The sequence below is a fragment of the Telopea speciosissima genome, chromosome 1, assembly GCF_018873765.1.
Source record: "Telopea speciosissima isolate NSW1024214 ecotype Mountain lineage chromosome 1, Tspe_v1, whole genome shotgun sequence".
Classification (NCBI taxonomy): domain Eukaryota; kingdom Viridiplantae; phylum Streptophyta; class Magnoliopsida; order Proteales; family Proteaceae; genus Telopea; species Telopea speciosissima.
In genome coordinates, this window is record NC_057916.1 from 47,371,866 (window position 1) to 47,395,129 (window position 23,264).

General features: G+C 40.4%; 1 protein-coding gene and 1 long non-coding RNA gene across 2 annotated transcripts; both read left to right on the forward strand.

Moving 5' to 3' along the window:
- Nucleotides 1-293: 293 nt before the first annotated feature.
- LOC122658358 (pantothenate kinase 2-like) lies at nucleotides 294-1,487 on the forward strand. Its single transcript, XM_043853283.1, has 3 exons — nucleotides 294-528; nucleotides 704-775; nucleotides 1,146-1,487. The coding sequence occupies exons 1-3, from the start codon at nucleotides 388-390 to the stop codon at nucleotides 1,431-1,433; spliced, it is 501 nt and encodes a 166-aa protein (XP_043709218.1). The 5' UTR covers nucleotides 294-387; the 3' UTR covers nucleotides 1,434-1,487.
- A 140-nt stretch (nucleotides 1,488-1,627) lies between these two features.
- Nucleotides 1,628-23,264, forward strand: LOC122658367. The gene is made up of 4 exons (XR_006332432.1): nucleotides 1,628-1,778; nucleotides 3,349-3,351; nucleotides 8,790-8,796; nucleotides 23,254-23,264. It is a non-coding gene; the product is annotated as an uncharacterized LOC122658367 (long non-coding RNA).

Below are 23,264 nucleotides of genomic sequence, written 5' to 3' on the forward strand. Positions count from 1 at the left end.
GATCTAATTAATTAATACACTCCTAGGGTTTATGCCTTATATCTATATAAAGGCTAAACCCTGGGATCGGCCAATCAGAGGAGGGATCGGTCACTTAAGTGACTGTCCCTCTCTCTCTCTCATTTTTAGCTCGGCTGGCCTGCCCCATGTGGGCGGACCAGCTGGGCCTCAGGCCCAGGTCCGATTTACAGGTTTCATTGATGAAAATCTCTTCTAAAAGGTAGTCTGAATATATTAAAGTCTCTTTTCTGATCCATTCTAATTTTACCTTTTCATTTATTAATGAAGTTCTTTATCAATCAGAGCAAATGAACTCATTCTTCTAGTCTACAGCATTGTGATGTCCTCCGCAAAGCTGCTGAAGCAGGAGGCCTGCTTGTGGATGCAATGATAAACGTCCAAGATGGTTCAAAAGAGAATTCATCTTCAGTTCCTTTAATGGTTGTTGAGAATGGGTGTGGTAGTCCATGCATTGATTTACGGCAGGTCAGCTCAGAGCTAGCCGTTGCAGCAAAAGATGCCGACCTGGTAGGCCACCCAGCCATTTTTTGTTTCAATACAGATTGAAGCTTAAACATCAAATTTATCCTACTTCTGAACTGATCTCTGATTTTTCTTAGTCCATAGCTAGAAAGATTTTCTAGTCTGGTAATGGAGACTGAGCTTATTAAAATCCTCTACTTGGTATTTTTGTGCCATGCAGATAATCTTGGAAGGGATGGGTCGCGCTCTCCATACAAATTTCAATGCTCATTTTAAATGTGATGCTCTGAAGGTAATTTTTTACAGGTTGAGGGAAGCTGGAAATTATCACCATTGCCTGTGTTTCTGCATGTAATGCAGGATGGTTGGAACCTGGAATGCATAATTTGATGGTTCATAATCTTGGAGCTCAGGCAAAAGTTTGAGCCCATTACTTAAGTCTGGACTCTTTGTACTCATCTCGAGTTTTCCAGTCCAATAACCCATGGGGTACTGGAAGGGGGGGGGGTGTTCAATCGTTAACAACCAATTTAATTAGGACCATTTCCAAACACTAGATCAAGTTGGGGTTCCAGAAATAACAGATAATGTGCCACGCGAACTTCTGTATCTATTATGATTCTGAAGGTTTTGGTTAATCTATTTAAAAAATTATTTTGCAGCTTGCAATGGTGAAGAATCAGAGGTTGGTAGAAAAACTGATCAAAGGAAACATATATGATTGTGTCTGCCGATATGAATCAGCCAGTGGAGAGCTTGCATCATCAAAGTTCCAACACGTGCCCAAATGTTTGCATTTCTCTACTGAGATAGGAGGACAAGGGAATTATCAATTCAGAAGATCATCTTGCACATTGATGTTCAAGTTTTCCTCCTCCTGGATGAAAACAAAAATTGGTTTGGAACTTGTGTATCTCAGGAGCTTCAACAAATCTAGTTGCTGGCTTTAAACCAATCTCTGATCATAGATTTAAAAAGAGAAGAGATTCATTCAGTTTTACAGTTGACTGGCTTACTACGATGCATCAATGCTCTTTATGTACTTCTCATTGTTTTCCTAGTGCTTCTAGTTCTTTTTGTAATGGTGGTACAAGTCTGTCAAATTATGGACGACGTATGGGAAGGTCTATGTATACACACCTATTTGAAGTTACTGCATCAATAGATAATGCAACAGATGCAATACTGCAGAAAACCATAAGGACTGAATTTGTAGATTGCACTGTTATTGCAGTAGCCCACAGAATACCAACTGTAATGGACTGCACAAAGGTGCTAGCCATGAGTGATGGTAAGTAAGTCTCCCCTTCAGTCTTTTTAAACTTTGAAAGTCCCAAATATCAATTAAGAGGTTCTAGTTCACAAAATCCCAAATATCATATTCTTATAATGAACAAGCACATTTTCTTACAAAATAACATTGCTACTACCATAACAACCACCCTAAGTACAAAACAGGAACCCAAATGTCATTTTTTTACAATCAACTCAACACTGTTACTGTTAGAACAACCAACTCAAGTACACAATAGGAACCTAAATGTTATTTTCTTACAATCAACGCTATTACAACCAAAACAAACAAAGCTACTAGAAAATAACCCAACAGGTCTACTCTTGCATCTGACTTCTCCATCTTGTTAATCATAATATTCCTCAAACTTCGGATCTCTTCATTCATTTGCTGCAATCCTGTACTATGTTCAGCTACTATTGTCTGCGAATTATCTCTGATCAGAGACACCCCTCCTGGAGCACCCACAGGTTTACACCATGAGAAGTATCGACATCCTGCTGATGGTGCATCTTGATAGCAATAGTAGAGTTTGTGCTTATTATGGTGAGACTCTGATATTCTCACAGCTGCTCTTTTGTTACAGTTACAAGTCCTATTCAAGTAGTGCAAATCATCATCGCTGTAGCTGTCATTCACACTTGTGTATGACATTGTTTATCTGCAAAGGAAATATCAAGTAATGTAAATAGGGAATAAATTGCATACAGGACACAAGAAAGAGTTGTTAAATAACATATCAAGACATACCTAAAAATTGACTCAATATGAGGTGGGATTTCTTTTCTTTGTCCAAAAGATCACCTACTGGCAAGATTATAGAAATTTATCTTTTGAAACAATCTAAAATACAAAGTTTAATCCAGCTTATCTTCAAAGTTTAATCCAGCTTTCAGCTTTTGTTAATTAAGGATGTTGGAATGCACAAGGGTGCCATTGACTTCTAATAATGCCAAATGCAAGACAGACCTAAAAATTGAGATTTTCTTAGTTCAAATCAGCACTAGGTTTTCTTAGAAACAAACGCACACATTATTGGTGCTATAACTCTATTCAAATCTGATGCATAATAGAGAGAAGAAGAGGAGAAGAAGAGGAGAAGAAGGAAGACTGAGTAGGACTCACCATAGCAGAGCAGCTGAGAATGGCGTAGATGAATGAGTTCTTGCACTTGGAAAAGCCCTAGCAGCAGAGAATGCTCCCTCCAAAGGTAAAATCAGTCTTAAGTTCCCTCTTTTAATAGATTTAAAAGAAGGGTACATAATTTCATTTATTAGATAGATTTTAGTTAACACCGTTAGTGAAGAGGGGGACATTTGAGTTTTTTAAAAACCAGGGGGTGATCCGAGTTTCGATTGAAAACTAGGGGGTAATCAGTAATTTACCCTTTTCCAAAAGTAACTTTGTAATTCTAAACTTGTGCTTCCTTATCTTTGTAGGTGTCTTCTCCAAGCAATGAGATCAAGGCATCTTTGACTTTTCAACCTTCCATGGATGATGAAATCTTCTCCAAAAGAAATATTATCAAAAGTAGAATTTCAAAAGTACCCTTGAAAAGTTGGAGGAGAGAGAGTGTGGTGACTAGGACTCCACTTAAAAAAAATTAAATTAAACCCCATGATGTCCTTAAAAAACCGTGGAGACTTGGTTGCTCTAAAAAAAATGTGGAGGGTGATTAGGTGAGAGAAATAAAAAAAATAAGATAAAAGATAAGAAAAGAGAGAGAGAGAGAAAAAAAAATGAAAAAATCTAATTAAAAAGCGGGAGAGAGAGATAACATGGAAGGGGGGGAGAGATTTTAGGAAAGTAATCTTTTCTTTTGTTTTTTTTTTTTTTTTTTTTGTTTAAAAATAAAGGGATGAAACGTGGGGGAATGGTTTTGGTTTGGAGAGATGAAATAAAGAGGGAGAGAAGAATTAGGAAGGGGAGAAAGAAAAGAAAAAAGAAAAAGAAAATAAGGAGAGATAAAGTAGAAGAGGAGAGACAAAATAGGAGAGGAATCTCCTATCTCTTGAAGCCAAGAATCGTTGGACTAGGAAGCCACATCACCACACTCTCTACCAATAGCAAATCTCCAAAATAATATCCAATCATAATTCGGGAAGTAGGATCTTCTTGAAAGTAAAGCTCAATGAGAGAGGAGCCCACTTGGTCATGCTTGGCAACTTGTATCATGCTAGTTCAGCTTTAATTGGCTCACTTTAATCATTGGAGAAGTCAATCCATCTTGGTTCTGGGCTCGGGCTTGTATTTCAGCTCCTTTCTGGCCCATTATTCTTTCTTAACCTGAAAAGAATAATCAACTGCATGGAGGCCTAAACAGATGCGTAACTGAATTCCATCACGCCCATCTTGCTCAAAATTTAGCTCTGAACATAGCCATGCAAAAATATTGGGCAGCTTTACGTGTAAATTTGGAGATATAGCCCCCGATAGTCCAGAATAGCAATAAATAGCCCAAAAACCTGAAAAGCACAAGAAAGCACCGAGTAACTCTGTCCAGTATGGTAAAATGTATGCTTTTTGCCCTAAGATTTCACACATAAATGCGGTCATCAGATTCCCCCACACTTAAACATTACTTGTCCTCAAGTAAACAAAAAGAAAAACTAACCTTGAATGCAAAAAATACTAACTCACTTTCGTAGGAATCACGGTTGCACTTAGCATGTGCAATAAGCCTTTTAACCCCTAGGTTGCCCCTAGTGGACGAGTTTTGTCTCGTGGGTGTTTGCAGTGAATATACACCCAAAACTCAATAAGAAAAAACTCTGCAAGTTTTAATTATGGCATAAGTAAGATAGTGCACACAAGCTCTAAAAGTGCTCAACTCAAGATCAAGGAGCCAAAGATTCCCCCACACTTGAATTTTATCACCCCACATCAATTCAAGTAACAAGCATGCATCAAGATCAAGGGATCTCGTCATATTTTCTAAACACTACTCACCTTCAGGCAAACCACTCATAGCATCGATGGAACCAAAGACTTAGGCATTGAGTATTTTTTACCATGCTTTCTTTTCAGGCATTAAGGCAAAAGCTTTTTTCTTTCTCAACAACAAACTCTATTTCTACTCCACTATTGTTCTCTGAATGACATGGTGGAGCATACACCAAACATCCAAATACTTGGTAGCTTCGTTTTTTGCATGTATCTATAAAGACTTTGAGACATTGATGCTAGAGTTTTTTTTGAGCTTTATTCCAAGGAATTTCGAACAAATCACCCTGCTTCATGAGGCAACAGTGCCCTGTCTAGTCCCAAGGAATTCCACTTTTCTTTCTTGTTTCTTTTTTTTTTTCTTTTTCATTCACTTTCACTTTCATGCCTTGCATTGCCACAAACAAATTGGTCTCAACTACTAGCCAAAAGATCAAAGGGTCCATAAAACACATAGAGGAATCTAGCCATCAAATGAAATAATGCTCATATTTTCCAACTCAATCCCTTTCACCGAATACAAACCAACTACCGTCTTTGAAAAGGGATTTCTTTATTATTTTGCACGCTAGGGCACTTAATTCCCTCTTGCTCTCGCTTTGCAATCAAAGAGACTTATGCACATAACCAAATTATCGTCACAATCAAAATTCACAAATAAAGTCCAACACACCCCTCACACTTAATTCATGCAATGTCCTCAATGCATGCAGAAAAGAAAGAATAAGGACAAGGCCTGAGATGAGGGGGCTTACCAAATATAATCAATAAAGAGGATCATGAAGAGTCATGACCTCTACAAGAAGTACTAGGGGCAGCAACAGAAACCTCAATCCATGGCCGGTAAATGTAGAAAGAGCTTCAAAACCAGAAAATACTTGACCATGAATTTTAGTAAAGCGAGACATAAGATGGAAGCTAAGCATACATGAATAATACCCAACAGCAAAATCTGTCCACATGAGACAATGGAAAGCATTAAAACTCAGGCCATAAATTCGTCCATTCTCTCCCAAGGATAATACAAAATACATGTCATTATCGCAAAAACCAACCAGGAATGGATCGCAGTAAGCATCAAAAGGATCATGAATATCAGTAATCTCATCAAGATAATCATAAAAAATGGGAGGTTTACTCAAATCAATCCTAGCAATAAAACTATCCGCCCTTTGCATAACTTAATTTTCCAAATCAGGATCACGATAATATGCTTGGGGAGCATCATGACTAACATTGCCCTCCTCAATAAAATCATCAAACTTAAGAGGTTTGGACCAATCAACATCTGGGTCAATCATGGGGGAATCGATAATGGAGGGTTTAGGAATGGAGGTGGATAGGGGTCCAAGGGACTCCAATGGTGGTTAGATGCTCTAAACCTCAGATAAGGTGGTATCATCAACACCTTCCAATTCCTCCGTATAGCCCTGAAATCCCGAATCAAAATAAAAAAAGAAAGTCTCATCATCTGGGAATTCCTAAAGCATATGTACCTCTTCAACAAAATCAGGCTGTTTGCCCAACCTAAACACATTAAAGTCCACAGAAGTATTGCCAAAAGAGAGTTTCATACGACCATTCCTGCAATTGATTAAAGCATTACTGGTAGCAAGGAAAGGTTTACCCAAAATAATTGGGATTTGGTCCTTAAAATTGGTAGTAGGTTGGGTATCTAAGACAATAAAATCCATAGGAAAGATAAATTCCCCAACCTTTAGCAGAACATCCTCAATCATCCCCTTAGGAACTTTAACCGACCTATCTGCAAGTTGGAGAGTAATTCTAGTCGGTTTTAGTTCTTCCAATCCCAATTGTTGGTAGACATAATAAGGCAATAGGTTCACACTTGCACCAAGGTCCAATAAGGCATGATCAATAGTGGTGTTGCCTATAGTGCAAGAGATGGTGGGGCTTCCAGGGTCCTTATGTTTGGCTGCTACCGACTGTGTGATAAGAGAACTAATATTAGCAGCCAAGAATGCCTTTTTGGGTACATTGGTAGTCCGTTTTTAGGTGCATAAGTCTTTGAGGACTTTAGCATAAGTGGGGACCTGGGCTATGGTATCCAGTAAAGAAATATTCACCTGAACCTATTTAAAAACATCCAATATTTTCTCCACAGAAGGAGACTTCTTGCTAACCAACCTATTTGGGGAAGGGGCAGGTGGGGTATGAACTCTCTCAGGGGTGGTCCTTTTCACTTTCTCAATAGAATCATCTTTGGTTTTCTCAACCAAATCATCTAGAATCTCTTCAGGTTCATCAGACGAACCAGGAATAGTAAGCACTTCAGTGGCCTCATCAGAAGGGGGAGAATCAACTAAGATGGTAGAGATGGAGGTGTACTAACCTATTGATACTCATGGCCATTCCGCAAAGCATATATTGCATTTACCTGATTGGAGGGCCCTTGATGCTGTTGGCCTTATTCTGCAACATGGATTGGAGGAGCTTGGGTACCTTGCTGAATACGAACCTGATGCCTAGGATTTGGCTCAAGTTGGCTAGATAACTTTCCTATTTTCCTCTCATGCATGATTGTGATAAGCTGGGTGAGTTGCTTCTCTATATTATTTTGATCTGTCATGAGAAGGGCTATCTTGTTTTCCATCTCACTCATTCTTATTGCCTCTCTTGTATTGATAAACCCTGGGGGTGGCTGATAAGGAGCAAGGAGTGGTGGTCTAGCAGAATTAATAGAAAGTCCTAGATGAGGACGAGGGAGGAAGGGGTGAGTAGACATACCTTGGCTCTGTGGTGCAAAGTTGGGCCTTTGGAGACCAAGCTGGCCTTGATTGTGAAAGTTGGATTGGCCTGCTTGATTTCCTTGATTCCAGGAGAAATCGGGGAGATTTCTCCATCCTGGATTGTAAGTGTTGCTATATGGATTGTTTTGGTAAAGGGCACTTACATTCTCGGTGTTAGAATTACCCACAAAGGTGTTGGGGCATTCCTCTATAAGATGTCCAGGGGTATGGCACCAACTGCATATTGACACCTGGTTGACCTAGTTAACTGGCATAGGCTCTTTAGGCATTAGGGACTCCAACCTTTTGATGAGGCTGTCAAGTTTGGCCTCTTTGGCTAGAACACCTTCAATAAGATACCCTTTAGTGTCCTTTTAGCCTCTTGGGAAGATTCTCACTCCCTAGTCTTTTCAGCCAAGTTGGTCAAGAACGTCCAAGCATCATTCTCATCAGAAAAAGAGATAAAGCCTGCAGGGCACATAGATTCTAAAAGTTGCTTGGTCTGAAAGTCTATACCCTCATAAATAATTTGACAAAGCTACCACAAATCAATACCATGGTGAAGGCATTCTAAAAGGAGGTCCTTGAATCTCTCCATGAACTTAGAGAAGGACTCATGTGGTTTTTGCCTGAGTTGGAGTATGTCACTCTTGAGTTTATTGGTCTTGTGAAGAGGGAAAAATTTTCTCAAGAAGAAAATAGTGAACTCATCCCATGTAGAAATGGAATTAGTTGGCAGTCCATAGAGCCACTTCTTGGCCTGGTCCTTTAGGGCAAAGTTTATCAACTGAAGCCTCACTGCATCATCAGTTAAATTTTGAACCTTGATTAGAACACAGACCTCCTCAAATTCTCTAAGGAAAAGATAGGCATCCTCATTAGCCATCCCATGGAAATGCTAATGAAGTTGGTCTTGAGTTCATAGTTGTTCCCTGTAACAACAGGCAGACTAATGCATGAGGGTTGTACAGCCCTGGTAGGGTAAAACCTATCCTTAAGAGTCTTAGGTTGTTGGTCATCCATGGTCAAAGGTGGTGGAGAAGGTGGTCTTCTAACAAGACGATTAGATGAATCATGAGTCCACAATTGAGCCACCTAAACAGATATGAAGTCTCCTGTAGAAAAATTAAAGAAAAATAAAAGACTTAGGAAAAAAGTACTAAAAACAAGAGGGAGCCCAAGGAAGATGGTGCATCTGTCCCTCAAGAATAGAAACAATAGTTCTAAAGCTGGAAGGTTGCCATATAGGTTGACAGCAAGAGAGCCCGTATAGTCTTCTATAGCCACCTACGGGCGACTCCAAGTGGATTCTGATGTAGAGTGGAGGTCTATTATATGTTTCTGTTTCCAAGGCACTCACTATGTCGCTTTCCTATTATCAAAGTTGGTCACCTCCAAAGATAAGTCATATGTCAATCCACCCAACCAAGTCAAGATGCAACGTCATAGGTAACTTAATCCTACGAGGGACACCAAAAGAGGCTGGGTTTGAGCATAAGAAGGACTTTAGATTGGGCGCACAGTCTTTGAAACAGAAGAGAAACAAGATGAAGTTTTCAAAAAACTGAATTTTTTTTTTTTAAAGGAAAGAAAATAAACTAAGCACTCCGAATTACTTAAAAATCAGAAAAATAAAGTGGACAATAATCTCCCCGGCAACGGCACCAAAAACTTGTTTGAGTTAAAATAATACCGCAAGCGTACGGGTCAATCGTAGCTACAGGTCGAACACAAGGAGATGTACACCACTCTATTTCACTAACTTTAAAGCAATACAAAGTGAACCAAATTAATTAAAGTACTAAATTAAACTAATGATGATTAAACTAACACGTCCTAACTCACATGCATCTAACAAATTTACGCATCTAAGGGATTGAATTGACGTCCTAACACATAAGCATCTAACCTATCAAACTAACGCGAATTGGAAGGAATAAAGATGCAGCCACACACCACAACCATATAAAAAAAAACAAAAGAAGGAGATTAGAGAGGGAGAATGAGACCAAGAGAGGGGCTTGAACCGGATTGAAAATTGCTTCTCACACTTGAAACAACCTACCAAATCTGAAATTTAAATAACAAAAAAATAATAATAATTAAATTGAAATCCTACCATGATGCATAATGATAATAGGAAAAAAAAAATAAAAAAAAACCCTAAAAGCATGATTGAACTAGGTAGAGATAGAGAATGAGAATGAAAATAAAATAATGGAGAATGAAGAAGAACACAAAAATAAAAGTAACAAATTGATACTCCCTTCTACCAAAGTTGAATTGCATGAACTAATTAGGCTTTGCATGAATGTAGTTGAAGACGCTTGAACACTTGAATGATCCCACCATGACTTCCTCTTCCAAATCTCCAAGTCTTGTCATCAACTTAGGAACTTAGAGTAGAAAGCTTTAAACTAGAATTATTACAACCATATTGAAGACATAAAATTAAAGCATGAATTAAACCTATTACAACCATTAGACTAATCTTATGAAATCAAAACTAAGAACTAGAAAGCCAAAAATCACAAATTAGAAAGAGAAGAAGAGAAAATTTCACTAATAATTTTAACCATATTACAAAGGAGAGGGTAGGGGTATTTATAGGGGGAAGAGAGGAGAAGAGAGGAGAAGAGAGGAGAAGAGAGAAGAGAGGGGGTTTCCACGTTTTTGGGAGAGAGTCCCCCTTCTAAAAATCGTGGAGACTAGTGTAGAGAGGAGAGAATCTCCAAAAATAAGAGAAAAAAATATATTCCCTATCTCCCTTTCCCTTTACATAAAGCTTGAACTCCAAGAAAAAAGAAAAAAAAATAGAAACTAAGAGAGATAAAAATCCTAGCTACATAAACCTTCTATTTTTCAAAAAGTAACTTTGTAATTCTAAACTTATGCTTCCTTATCTTTGTAGGTGTCTTCTCCAAGCAATGAGATCAAGGCATCTTTGACTTTTCAACCTTTTATGGATGAGGGAATCTTCTCCAAAAGAAATCTTATCAAAAGTAGAATTCCAAAAGTGCCCTTGAAAAGTTGGAGGAGAGAGAGTGTGGTGACTAGGACTCCACTTAAAAAAAAATAAATTAAACCCCATGATGTCCTTCAAAAACCGTGGAGACTTGGTTGCTCTAAAAAAAACGTGGAGGGTGATAAGGTGAGAGAAATAAAAAAAATAAGATAAAAGATAAGAAAAGAGAGAGAGAGCGAGAAAAAAAATGGGAAAATCTAATTAAAAAGAGGGAGAGAGATAACGTGGGAGGGGGGAGAGATTTTAGGAAAGTAATCTTTTCTTTTCTTTTTTTTTTTTTGTTTAAAAAAAAGGGCTGATACGTGGGGGAATGGTTTTGGTTTGGAGAGATGAAATAAAGAGGGAGAGAAGAATTAGGAAGGGGAGAAAGAAAAGAAAAAAAAAAAGAAAATAAGGAGAGATAAAGTAGGAGAGGAGAGATAAAATAGGAGAGGAATCTCCTGTCTCTTGAAGCCAAGAATCGTTGGACTAGGAAGCCACATCACCACACTCTCTACTAATAGCAAATCTCCAAAATAATATCCAATCATAATTTGGGATGTAGGATCTTCTTGAAAGTAAAGCTCAATGAGAGAGGAGCCCACTTGGTCATGCTTGGCAACTTGTATCATGCTAGTTCAGCTTTAATTGGCTCACTTTAATCACTGGAGAAGTCAATCCATCTTGATTCTGGGCTCGGGCTTGTATTTCAGCTCCTTTCTGGCCCATTATTCTTTCATAGCCTGAAAAGAATAATCAACTACATGGAGGCCTAAACGGATGCGTAACTGAATTTCATCACGTCCATCTTGCTCAAAATTTAACTTTGAACACAACCATATAAAATTATTGGGCAGCTTTACGTGTAAATTTGGAGATATAGTCCCCAATTGTCTGAAATAGCAATAAATAGTCCAAAAACCTTAAAAGCACAAGAAAGCACCGAGTAACTCTGTCCAGTGTGGTAAAATGCATGCTTTATGCCCTAAGATTTCACACATAAATGTGCTCATCAATTCACCAATTGATGCTTCCCAAGCATGTAGCTCGAGGCTTCCCGGCATATTTGCCTTGGGGCATCCCAGCTGAGCTGAGGCTTCCCAGCGTAAACGCTCAAGGTTTTACGGTAGTCCTCACAGTCATCCAACACCTTAACCCCTGTTGGCAAGGGTGCGTAGCACGGGTGATGAATCTCTAACCCCATGTCTATATGGCATCGTATGAGTCAGGCGGTGTCAACCGTATCCCATACTGCGAGCTACCACAGGCCTCATTTCCAAGCCGGCTACAGCATCTAGTCTAACAATCACATTCATTAGGGTATATTCAAGCAGGGTTGATCAACAGTCACAAGATGTGTAATAATTATGAAAATTGTATTTGATTAAGTAACACAGCATTATAATTAAAGAATTTAATTGCTAGCATAATAATATTGTTACACGTACATACACGATAATATTTCACTCACCTGGGTCTGGTTCTATGAATTCAGTTGTAGTTTCAGTTCAGGCTGCAGTCTGGCTGTAGGCCTCGAGCGCGGGATCAAACCCTAAGTATAAATCAGAAATACGTCATTTAGTATTCCAAACTACTTTTGGATGTCCTAGGGTTGATCTAAGCTCATTGGGTTGACTCGATGTTCAATTGGTCATCACTTGGAATTCTCTGGGCCATGCACTAGGCCTTAGGCCTATGTCCCGGTGCATCATCCAGAGATTGTGGCTCAGGGGTAGAATGGTCATTTACCACTATAGTACATGATTGTAGGTCATCACAGTCTCATAACACTGTCCCCAACTTAACAGTGTTGTAGGACCAACACAGACAGGGTTTCCAAGCCCTGTGGGGCCCACCTGGGTACCCAAAGGTGTCCATCACTATGGTAAGATGTGGGGAGGGGTATTTTGGTCATTTTACACCTCCCTACACTATCTTATGGCCCTTGGATGAAAATCCCCATAGTAGATCAGCAATTCTATCACTTTTCATTCTCTAGGCGATGTCTTTGGGCGTTGGATGCATCGCCTAGAGCCTGTTTAGAACGTGAACAGGCTGAGATTCCTAGGTTTTTTACCATGGGTTGTGCTTGGATCATCCCCCCATGCATGTCAGGTCATCATGGACCCCCTGGGGTGTAGTTTTTTTTTTTTACCCCGAATATTCTCTGGGACCTGGGGTGGCCTCTAAGATTTTATTAGAAAACCACTAGAAGGAGAAACACGGGGGGGACTTAATCCGCCTTACCCCAGACCCAAAGTTACAATTCAAGAACTCTCTTGAGCACTCCAACCTCAGGAACCCCTTCCCATACATCAGAAAAGAAAGGAATAAAACCAAGCAGCCTAAAACCGAAACACAGGAAGACCTGCCTTATCCTCTCTTACAATGCAAGCGAGGCTATGAGGGAGGTCCCCTTGTGTCCGAAAAACATAGTTCCTAAGAGTTTCACAAGCCCTGTTCGCAAGGTAATCTGCCACATGATTGCTTTCTCTAAACTAGAGACTACACTCACACCCAAAGCCTCCACCAGACGAAGCACCTCATCAAGCCAGTACCAACACTTCCACACCTTACAAGTTCGTAAAGCAATAAACTACACAATGGATTTGGAATCTGAGCTGACTTGGCATCCTACCAGCCCCATGCTGTCACATAATCTCAACCCATCTAACAACACCCTCATTTTCGCCTCAGTGTTGGAGCAATGACCATAAAAATTGGAGAATGCCATGACCAGGTTCCCCCCTTGATTGGGAATGATTCCACCTCCACCACTCAGCCCCGGGTTGACCTTACTGGCGCCATCAACATTCAACTTCATGCCATATGGGGGTGGAGACCAGTACACAGGTTGTGGCAGCTTTTGCCTGAGCACTGGGGGGTTGAGTTTTAGGACTTGGAGCGCCAGTTCCTCCCTCAAATTGACCACTGCCATAGGGAGGGTGGGCAGGGGAATTTCCCGAATCCATTGCATGACCCTAGCGATGATCATATTAGCTGATCGACCTCTGTTCCCATGCCTCCTATTATTCCTTTCCCTCCATAGCTCCCAAATAATAAATGATGGGACAACTCCAACCAAGTAACTGAACACATTTCGAAACGAGCCCTTGGAGTGCCAAAAGCTCACCCTTGACCTGATTTCTTGAGTGTGGATCACCTGCACGTCAAACAACTTCACAAAAAAAGACCATACCTTCACCACCACGATCCCACAGACAAGGACATGTGTTGTTGTTTCCTGCTTTGGGTACTGGCAACAGAGGCATTTAGATGCCAGGGGGATGCCCAAATGCATAACCGCGTCATCCGTTGCAATGCTTCCACATAGCACCTGCCAAGAAAAAAACCTGATCTTGGAAGGGACAGACCCATTCCAAATCCATCTCGCATAAGGAACTAATGGGTGTGTCCTACAAATCGTATGCCACGCCGACTTAAGCGAGAAGCACCCATCTTTCGCTGAAGACCACACTAACTTATCCTCTCTTTGAGACAGCCGAAACACGCCCTTGGTTACTCTGTCGTGGATCACAGCACTATCAATTCTATCCACCATAGCCACATCCCAACTTCCATCCTCTCCTAGAGCATCCTTGACACACAGATCAGTATTGACATGCAGTGCGCCATCCACATAGTCAATCAGAGGGCCCTCCCCACTCCAATTATCAAGCCAGAACAACACCCTCCCATGGCCCAACAATCATACTGAATTGCCAACCAAAAAATCCCTTAAAGCCAGGGACGCCTTCCAGGACTTAGGGCCATGGGCCGGAAGGTGCGCTAATGTTATGTGAGCACCTTTTAGGAACTTCGCCTTGAAAAACCTGCTCCACAAAGTGGTTTCAGACACCACTTGCCAAAGGCCCTTAAGCCGCATTGCCACATTTAATTCACTTAGAGGCCGAACCCCCAAAGCCCCCTCCTTTAATGGTCTGCACACTTTCTGCCAACTCACCCAATGTCGTTTAGTGCCAAACTCCGAATCACCCCATAAAAAATTCGCACACATGGAGTTAAAGCGTTGCATGATGGTGCGAGGAATATCTAGACAGGCTAGGATATGAATAGGAATTGAAGATAACACATGCTTTAGGAGGATCACTCTACCACCTGCCGACAACAGCTTGCCTTTCTACCCTGCGATCTTCTTTTTGACCTTTGCCAAAATGTCTTCAAAATAAGAAACCTTGAGTCTCCCTGTGTACAGGGGCACCCCCAAGTAGGTTAGAGGCAGCACCTTCCTTTCAAACCCCGTGATGTCCTTCACCCTTCTGACCATCCAACTGGGCGCCTTGTCGCCCACCACAAAGCAGCTCTTGTGGCGATTCACAAGCTGCCCTGAATAAGCTTCATACTTCGAAATGCACCCCATAATGTTTTGGATAGACGACCTGCAGCCGTTAGAAAAAATAATTGTATCATCCGCAAAGAGGTTGTGAGTAATACCTAGGCACCCCCTGGGGAGGTAGAAGAAGCCTGCTCGGCCCTTCGTAAAAAGCTTTGTAAGGCCCCTACTAAGCACTTCTTCTGCCAGAATGAACAACAGGGGGGAGAGGGGATCTCCCTGCCTCAGCCCCCGTGTGGGCTTAAAATAACCAGCCGGCCCTGTGTCAAATAAAATGGAGAACCAGCAATTCCGAAGGGTCTTCTCTATGAGTCGAATCCACTCCGCGGAGAAGCCAAATTTGCTTAGAACCTCCACAAGAAATCCCCACTCCAACCAGTCATAGGCCTTAGCCATGTCCAACTTCATAATTACATTCCCACCCCTGGCTCTTCTATTAATTTCCTGGGCCACTTCTTGCACTAGAGCAATATTGTTGTGGATACACCGCCCCTTCACAAACGCCCCTTGCTCCTCAGAGATAACCCTTGGCAGCAGAACCGTCAACTTGGTTGCAATCACCTTGGCAATAATTTTATAAGAGAAATTACATAGGCTTATCGGTCTGAAGTCCGACATAGTCTCTGGAACCTCCTTCTTTGGAATGAGGGTGAGGTGTGAGGACGTGAAGCTTTTAGGGAAACACCCACCCTCAAAAAAACCCTTCACCGCCGCCCATACATCTACACCAACAATGTCTCAATAGGTCGTAAAAAAATGCCCCAGAAACCCATCTGGACCAGGTACACTGTCCTTGGAAAGAGCAAAAATAGCCTCCTTCACTTCATCGAACAGCGGCGCAGCTGCAAGCATAACATTCTCCTCTGCAGAAATAATAGCAGGGATGGCAGACAACAGCTCTACACAAGTCGTGGTCTAGCTTGAGGAGAAAATATCATAAATGTACCTGATTGCTTCCACTTGCACCCCCTCTTTGTCAAGAATCCACTCCCCTTGCCCATTTTTTATTTTGCCAATGCCACCCCATTTTCGCTTCACATTGACTACCGCATGAAAAAACTTGGTGTTTCTTTCCCCCTCCTTTAGCCATCTAACTCTGGATTTCTCTTTCCAAAAAATCTCTTCTTGCAACAGAACCAAATTTAAACGATTGCGAGTGCCATGAAGTTTACCCAACGCCTGCTCAGTAGGATCAGACTCGTAAGCCACTTCAGCTCTAGACACCTCATCCTCCGCATTCCGCACATTTTGGTGTATATTCCCAAAACACCCCTTATTCCACACTTTGAGACGGCCTCTCAAACATTTCAACTTCAAAAATAACACCATGAGGGGGTTACCCACAAAAGTTGATCTCCAACAGTCCGCCACGAAATCTCTGAAAGTTGGGTGAAGCGACCACATCTGCTAGAATCTAAAAGGGGCATAAAACTGAACCTGTGACATAGAGAAACCCAAGCACACCGGCGAATGGTCCGAGCAGGCCTTGTTCAAGTGTTGGACCCTGGACACCTGGAACGTGGAAAGCCAATCAAGGTTATAGAAGACTCTATCTAGCCTGGCCTTGGTCAAACTGGACACCATGGATTTTTACCTGGGCCCACCACTTGGCTGCCAGGAGCTGCCCAGACAGCCCAGTAAATAGTAACTCAGTATAGTCTCAGCTGCAAACTAAGGATTTGGCTGCATGCAAGGCTTGATTCACATATAATACAGTGATCTAAGGTTGTTACAACCCAGGGCTAAGCTGCATGCAGCCAGGGCACACAGATCTGAGCCCCAGACTGCCTGTTCTTGGTGTAATAGTGCAGTGCAGTCTGGCACCAGCTGGGTTTCGGTCTCAGGTGAAGAATAGCCATGAAAAATGTCATAAAATGCTCAAATCCTTAATGCACCGTGTTTGCATGTTGGATCTGAGATGGTCCATGGCAGCCCCCAGCTGTTCTGGGTTGCCAATGGCCAGCAATGCTACCAAACATCAGAGATTCATGGAGATGAACAGAGAATAGCAGTATAGCAGCTAGTGTTGGTATGGTTTATACCTTGTAGCAGGTCTGGTAGCAGATTTGAGCCAAGGTGAGACCTCCTCCTTCTTCTCCTTCTCTTTTCTCTCTTTTCTTTCTTCTCCTTCTCTCCACGATTTCAATAGTGCCAAGAGCTCTCAAATGAGGCTAAGGCACCCCTATTTATAGGCCAGCCTCATACTGAGGCCTATTTGCCTGCCTAAACCTCTTTTGAAAATGTGTTTTTAACCTGATTCTCCGCCATTCAGGGTACTCAGATGGGGTCCATAGGGGTCCAAGGGTATGAGGTGGTTCCTCAGACTCCCTTCAACCTATGGAGGGTGCCCATGTCCAATATGGGTGGTCCCCACACATCAAAATATTAAAATATTGCATTTTTCCACTCTGGGCAATGTCTCTGGGTGATGTCTGCATCGCCCAGAGATTACCAGAGATTACAGCAAGGCTGTTTCTCTGTGGGCTTGCATAGGGGTTTGACCCAGGGTTAGGGCTTTGCACCCACATGCCACTCAAGGCCTTTTGCACCTATTTTTAGTTGTGGGACCCACATTCATGGAGAGGAGAGAGAGTACCTGGAGTCCAAGCAGCACATAATGCTGTGGGCAGTGCAACTGCATGGATCTGCTATCCATCTTCTGACAGGTATGTAGGAGGACATCCTCGGGAGTTCTCCATTAAATTCAACCACTGGAGTGATATTCCAGAGTGTGCTTGGATGCCATGTCAGGGGTTTCTGTCCTTCAATCAAAATTTCCAATTAGTCAGGGGCAAGCTTGACAAATGAGGCCTGTGGTAACTCGTAGAATGGGATGCAGTTGACACCACCCGACTCATACGATGCCATATAGATGCATTGGGCTAGAGTTTCATCACCCGTGCTATGCACCCTTGCCAACAGGGGTTAAGATGTTGGATGCCTATATGAGTGACTATATGAAAGAGAAAAAAAAAGAAAAGAAAAGAAAAGAAAGAAATGTTATTGCACCGAAAAGGTGATTATGGGCTATAACAGAAAAAAGAAATGTGATATGAGAAAAAGGATGGATGCCTCATAGGTTAATCCCAGAGGGATAGTCGGGCTGACCTTGGTGAGTGATACGGGAGCTGAATGGTCCTCTTCAACAACTAAATGGGTGTATCACAGGAAGGGGTTAAAAGCCTGCACCAGGGATGCATGTATTGGGGATTGTAGTAGCACTAACCCGCCTTAGTTGTGATGCTAGGTGGCTAATAAATAAAATGAAATGCACCTCATGTAGGATTCATATGGTTTTGGTTGCATGTGCATGCATGGTGATGTATTTCATTCACGGGCTCGGTGGAGCTCACACTCTATTATATATGTTTTTCTATTAGATGATCCTACAGGTGGATGTTACTGTAGTGGGGAGACTTATCACCCGGAGGTGATCTATGGTGGTTATGATTGTATTGGTATGGGCCCGGACGAAGGTCATACCTTGGTGTGAGTGTTTTCTATGACGGCTAAGGATGACCCATGAAGGGTGTTGCTGCTGACTCTTTTTATCTTTGGGGACTCCTTTTGTTTTTGTTGGAGTTTTTCCCCATTTTATTTTATAGCTTTCTTTTTGGGGCTCGGGTTACCTTACCCTGTATACATTCCTTTGTTTAAGAGTTGTATATGGTAGAGGTAGGTATTGCTGTTGCTTTGGGAGTGATAGAGGGAAAGAACAAACTTAGTGCTGTATATATTTTCTTTTCCTGTTCTACTACTCTTTCTAAATGTTTCAATGAAAATATAGCTTTCTGCAGCACTCAAAGTTTACGTTATGTATTATGGTGGATGTATGTGTTTATGAGTGGAGTAATTTCTTTTAAATCCATGGGATTTGGCGGATTGCTGACGTGCAATTCGGGTCACCTACCTAATCCTCCCAGGGGGTGGTTTGAGGTGTGACATAAAGGCTTTTCTATAAAGTGTCCTTATCTCTTATGAGACATATGGATCTGATGTTGAGGGTTGAGACCTTCGTATCTATTCGTATTTCAACATAAGTTCAGTTTCGGTCCGAACCAGACCAGGTGGGTCATTTGGGCATTTTGGGGGGGCATTTCTGTACTTTTTGGGGTTAGGGCTTTTCTATAAAGTGTCCTTATCTCTTATGAGAGGTGTGGACGGTCGAGACCTTCAAATCGATACGTAGTTTGCCATATGTTCAGTTCTAGTCTGAACCAGACCAAGAGAGTCGTTTGGGCTTGTTTGGGGGAAATTCTATACTTTTTTGGGTTAGGGATTTTCTATGAAGTGTCCTTATCTCTTATAAGAGGTTTGGATGAGAAGTGGAGGATCGAGACCATCGAATTGATACGTAATTCAACATATGTCAGTTCCGGTCTGAACTAGATCGGGTGGGTCATTTGGGGTTATTGGGGGGGTATTTTTGAACCTTTTTAGGTTTGGGCTTTTCTAAAAAGTGTCTTATATCTTATGAGACGTGTGGATGTGATGTTGAGGGTTACGACCTTCGTATCGTATATATATTTTGATATATATTCAATTCAGGTCCGAACAAGATCAGGTGGGTCCTTTGGGATTATTGGAGGGCATTTCTGTACTTTTTTTTGTTAGGGCTTTTTTATATTGTGTCTTTATCTCTTATGAGACATGTGGATGAGATGTTGAGTGTCGGGACCTCGAATCGATACGTATGTCGACATATGTTCGGTTCTAGTCCGAAGCAGACCAGGTGGGTAGTTTGGGCCTATTGGTGTTGAGGTAAAGTCCTCACTCATCATCCATTATGGTTTTGATGATAACAAATAAACTCTTTGTACTAACTTGTGTCAAGTTGTATAGAAATACTACACATGAGTAGAGTATCAAATGAGGGGGAGCACTCAAAAGATTGATGCACTAAGTCAAGGTTTTCAAGACAATCAAAGTGAAGAACACTACTCGTGACACTTCATCAAACAAATTCATAGAATACAAGACTTTAAGAACTTGTTGTAATATAATATTGAGTTGTAAATGAGTTAAGGTTCATATTCAAATGTAATGCACACACTCACGCTTACATACACATAGTATGACCTTAGGAGGTTATATTAGACATATCTCACATGGACTAAACTAAAGGAAATTACCCAGACTTGTGCAACTAAGGACTTAATCATTTTCAGCAAAAATAGCTGATCCAGCATATCGAATCCAGAACCAGCATGCCGAATCCCATTTGGCCTACAAATACAATCTCAAGAATTTGCTCACAGAGACCAAACGGAATGTGCCGAATCATGATCCGGCATGCCGAATCATGATCCAGCATCCCAAATCATGTTATGACTGTTAAAATTTGGCCATTGGTCAATGGATATCTTCTGTGATCCGGCATACCGAATTGGGAAACGGCATACCGGATTAGGTCTAACTTGTATCCGAATTTAGCAATGATTCATGGATGCTTTGAGCACCTTTGCCTATAAATAGGTAAGCTTAATTGAGCTAAACATAATTAATTACAGCTAATCAAAGGCACTAAAAGACATTGCTACTTGATCATTCAAAGTATTGAAGTGTGCATTCATCCTCAAGCATTCAATCAAGCACATTCCCTCACAAGCTCCTTCAATTCACTTAGCATTAAGCTTTAAGTTGAAAGGTAGCATACACTACTAAGGTTGAGGTAACTCCTTCTTTAGTACCTTTTATTTTAAATGGTAGTTTGAGTCCTCTTGCTCAGAATCAATAGTAGTTTGAGTCCTCTTGCTCGAAATCAAGAGTAGTTGGTTGTGTGAGTCCTCTTGCTCTCAATCAAGATTTGTACGAGTTCTCTTGCTCATTCTCAAGATTATTTTTAATGTAATTCTCTCTAAGGTGAGAGGAGTGGATGGAGGCAAGTTTTGACCGAATCACTATAAATCTTGGTGTTATCTTTGCAATTTATTTGTCTTATATTTATTATATTTTTATTTTCACAAAAGTTTTTACTTTCCACTATGTTCTCCTATCCACCCCCCTCTAGGTGAATTCACATTTGATATTAGAGTGGGAGCTCAAGGCCTTGATTATTTTTATTCTTATTAAAAGTTAAAAGACCATGGGATCCTCTGCCAACCAAAATATTGAAGGATACAACATTATTAGACCACCTTTCTTTGAAGGAGAATGAATTTTCTATAGGAAAAATCACTTCAAAAATTTTGTGTGTGCTAATAATATTGATACTTGGGAGGTCATTGAAAATGGACTAAATAATAGACAAACCCAAAGAAGAATGGACAATCGCTGAAAAAGTAAAAGTCCAACTTAACTATGTAGTAATTAGCTATATTCAATGTGCTTTGGGAGAGAAAGAATACAATAGAACTTGCATGTGTGACACAGCTAAAGAGATGTTTGATAAACTTGTTGTAATCTATGAAGGTACCTCGGAGGTCAAACAATCCAAAATAGATATGCTAGTAAATGAATATGAATTATTCAAAATAAAAAATGATGAAGATATCTATGTTATGTTTACTCATTTTACTAACATTGTGAACAACTTGAAAGGTTTGGGTAAGATCTATACAAATGGAGAAAACGTGAGAAAACTCTTGAGATATCTTTCCAAAGAATGGAGACCCAAAACAACGGCTATCAAAGAATCAAAAGATATCGACAAGTTGAGCCTAGATGAGCTATTGGGATCACTTTAACTCATGAAATGGAACTCAAGCAAGAGACCAAGGAAGATGAACCAAAAGAATCCAAGAAGAAGGTCGTGGCTTTCAAATCATGCTACAAAATTAGTGACGATGAAGAAGAACTATTTGATGACGAGATTGCATATCTCTCTAAGTAGTTTTCAAGGTTCCTGAAGAACAAGGGCAAAACCTCATTCAATAAGACGAGATTCTCTAAGGACCAAAAAGGTAAGAGTGTTTTCAAAGATAATACTGATTCTTCTTCAAAAGACATTGTTTGCTTTGAGTATAGAAAACCAAGACACTACAAGGGAGATTGCCCAAAAATGAAGAAATACAAAAAGACATACAAAGTCGAACATTCATTTGACTCAAGCAATGAAGAAGAGGAAGATGAAGAATCTCAAGAAGAAGAGCAAATTAGCCTTGCACTTATGGCTCTTGAAGATGAGGAAAACCAAAATGAGGTAACCCCTACATCTCCATCTAATAAGGATAAAGATTACTTAGAATTAGAAGAAGCATTTGAGGATCTATATCAAAGTAGCATGGAATTGGCAACCACCAAAAAGAATTTCTTAAAAGAGATTAATTCCGTCAAAGACCAAAACATGACTTTAATTTCTCAAGTTAACGATTTGGAGGAAGAAAAAGAAAAATTGTGTAAAGCCTTAGAATCCTTTACTAATGGTAAAAAGAACCTTGACATTTTACTTGGATCTTCATCTAAAGTAACTTTCAACAAGAAAGGGCTAAGCTATGATGTGAACAAGAGTTCAAATCAAACCAAAGAGCCAAGTTCAAGTAAAATAGCACGTAAGAGAGTGAAGAAGAACAAATACTGTAATCGTTGCAGAAAGAAGGGACATTCTCTTAAGGAATGCTATTCCAAGAAGAAAAGCCCTCAAGCTAAGAATCCCAATCCCAAAAGGAAGACTCTAAATCCAAATACCCCTCAAATTATTGTATGCAGTAACTGTAATAAAAATGGACATACAATTTGGGAATGCTATCATATGAACGAATCATTTTATTATCCTAGAAGACCTTATAATGGTCAAAATAGGAGAAGTCCTCCAAAGATGCAAAGACCATCTAGAACTCCACCAAATGTGCAAAAATCATATAAGAACCAAGGATCTTACAGAGTACCCCAAAACCAAAGACCTTGGAACCCACAATCATACAAAAATTGGTATGACAACTAAAAGGTAAATGGAAATCAAATGGTTGGAGACCAAGAGGAATGTATGATACTAACAATGACGGACCCAACACATAATGGGGACCAAAATTTTATTAAGTATTATTGTTTTGTAGGTGCACAAGAGCAACATGGAATGGTATATGACATCCAATCTAAAGCTTTTCTCCGAGCTCAAGAAGCAAAAAGGAGGATGGGTATCTTTTGGAGACAACAACAAAGGAATAATCATTGAAAATGGCTCAATCAAATTTAGCGGTACAGTAATCTCTAATGTTAGCTTAGTTGATAACCTAAAGTATAATCTACTTAATGTAAGTCAATTATGCAACAATACAAATTTTATGAATTTTAATGCCTCTAAATGTGTGATTAAAGATTCTTATGATAATGTGATTCTTGAAGGATGTAGAAGAAATAACGTTTATACTTGTATATTTAATGTAAACTCACATGATGCATGCCTTATATCAAATTTGGTGAGAAATCTACCAAAGTTAAATCCCTATCCTCAAAGAATTTGGTGAGAAATCTACCAAAGTTAAAGTTTGATAAGCA

Excerpts from the sequence above, each read along its gene's own strand:
- LOC122658358 (XM_043853283.1), top strand. The coding sequence starts at position 388 with ATGATAAACGTCCAAGATGGTTCAAAAGAGAATTCATCTTCAGTTCCT. Across the intron at positions 529-703 it reads CAGCAAAAGATGCCGACCTG|ATAATCTTGGAAGGGATGGG; the intron begins GTAGGCCACCCA and ends TGTGCCATGCAG. Across the intron at positions 776-1,145 it reads TTAAATGTGATGCTCTGAAG|CTTGCAATGGTGAAGAATCA; the intron begins GTAATTTTTTAC and ends ATTATTTTGCAG.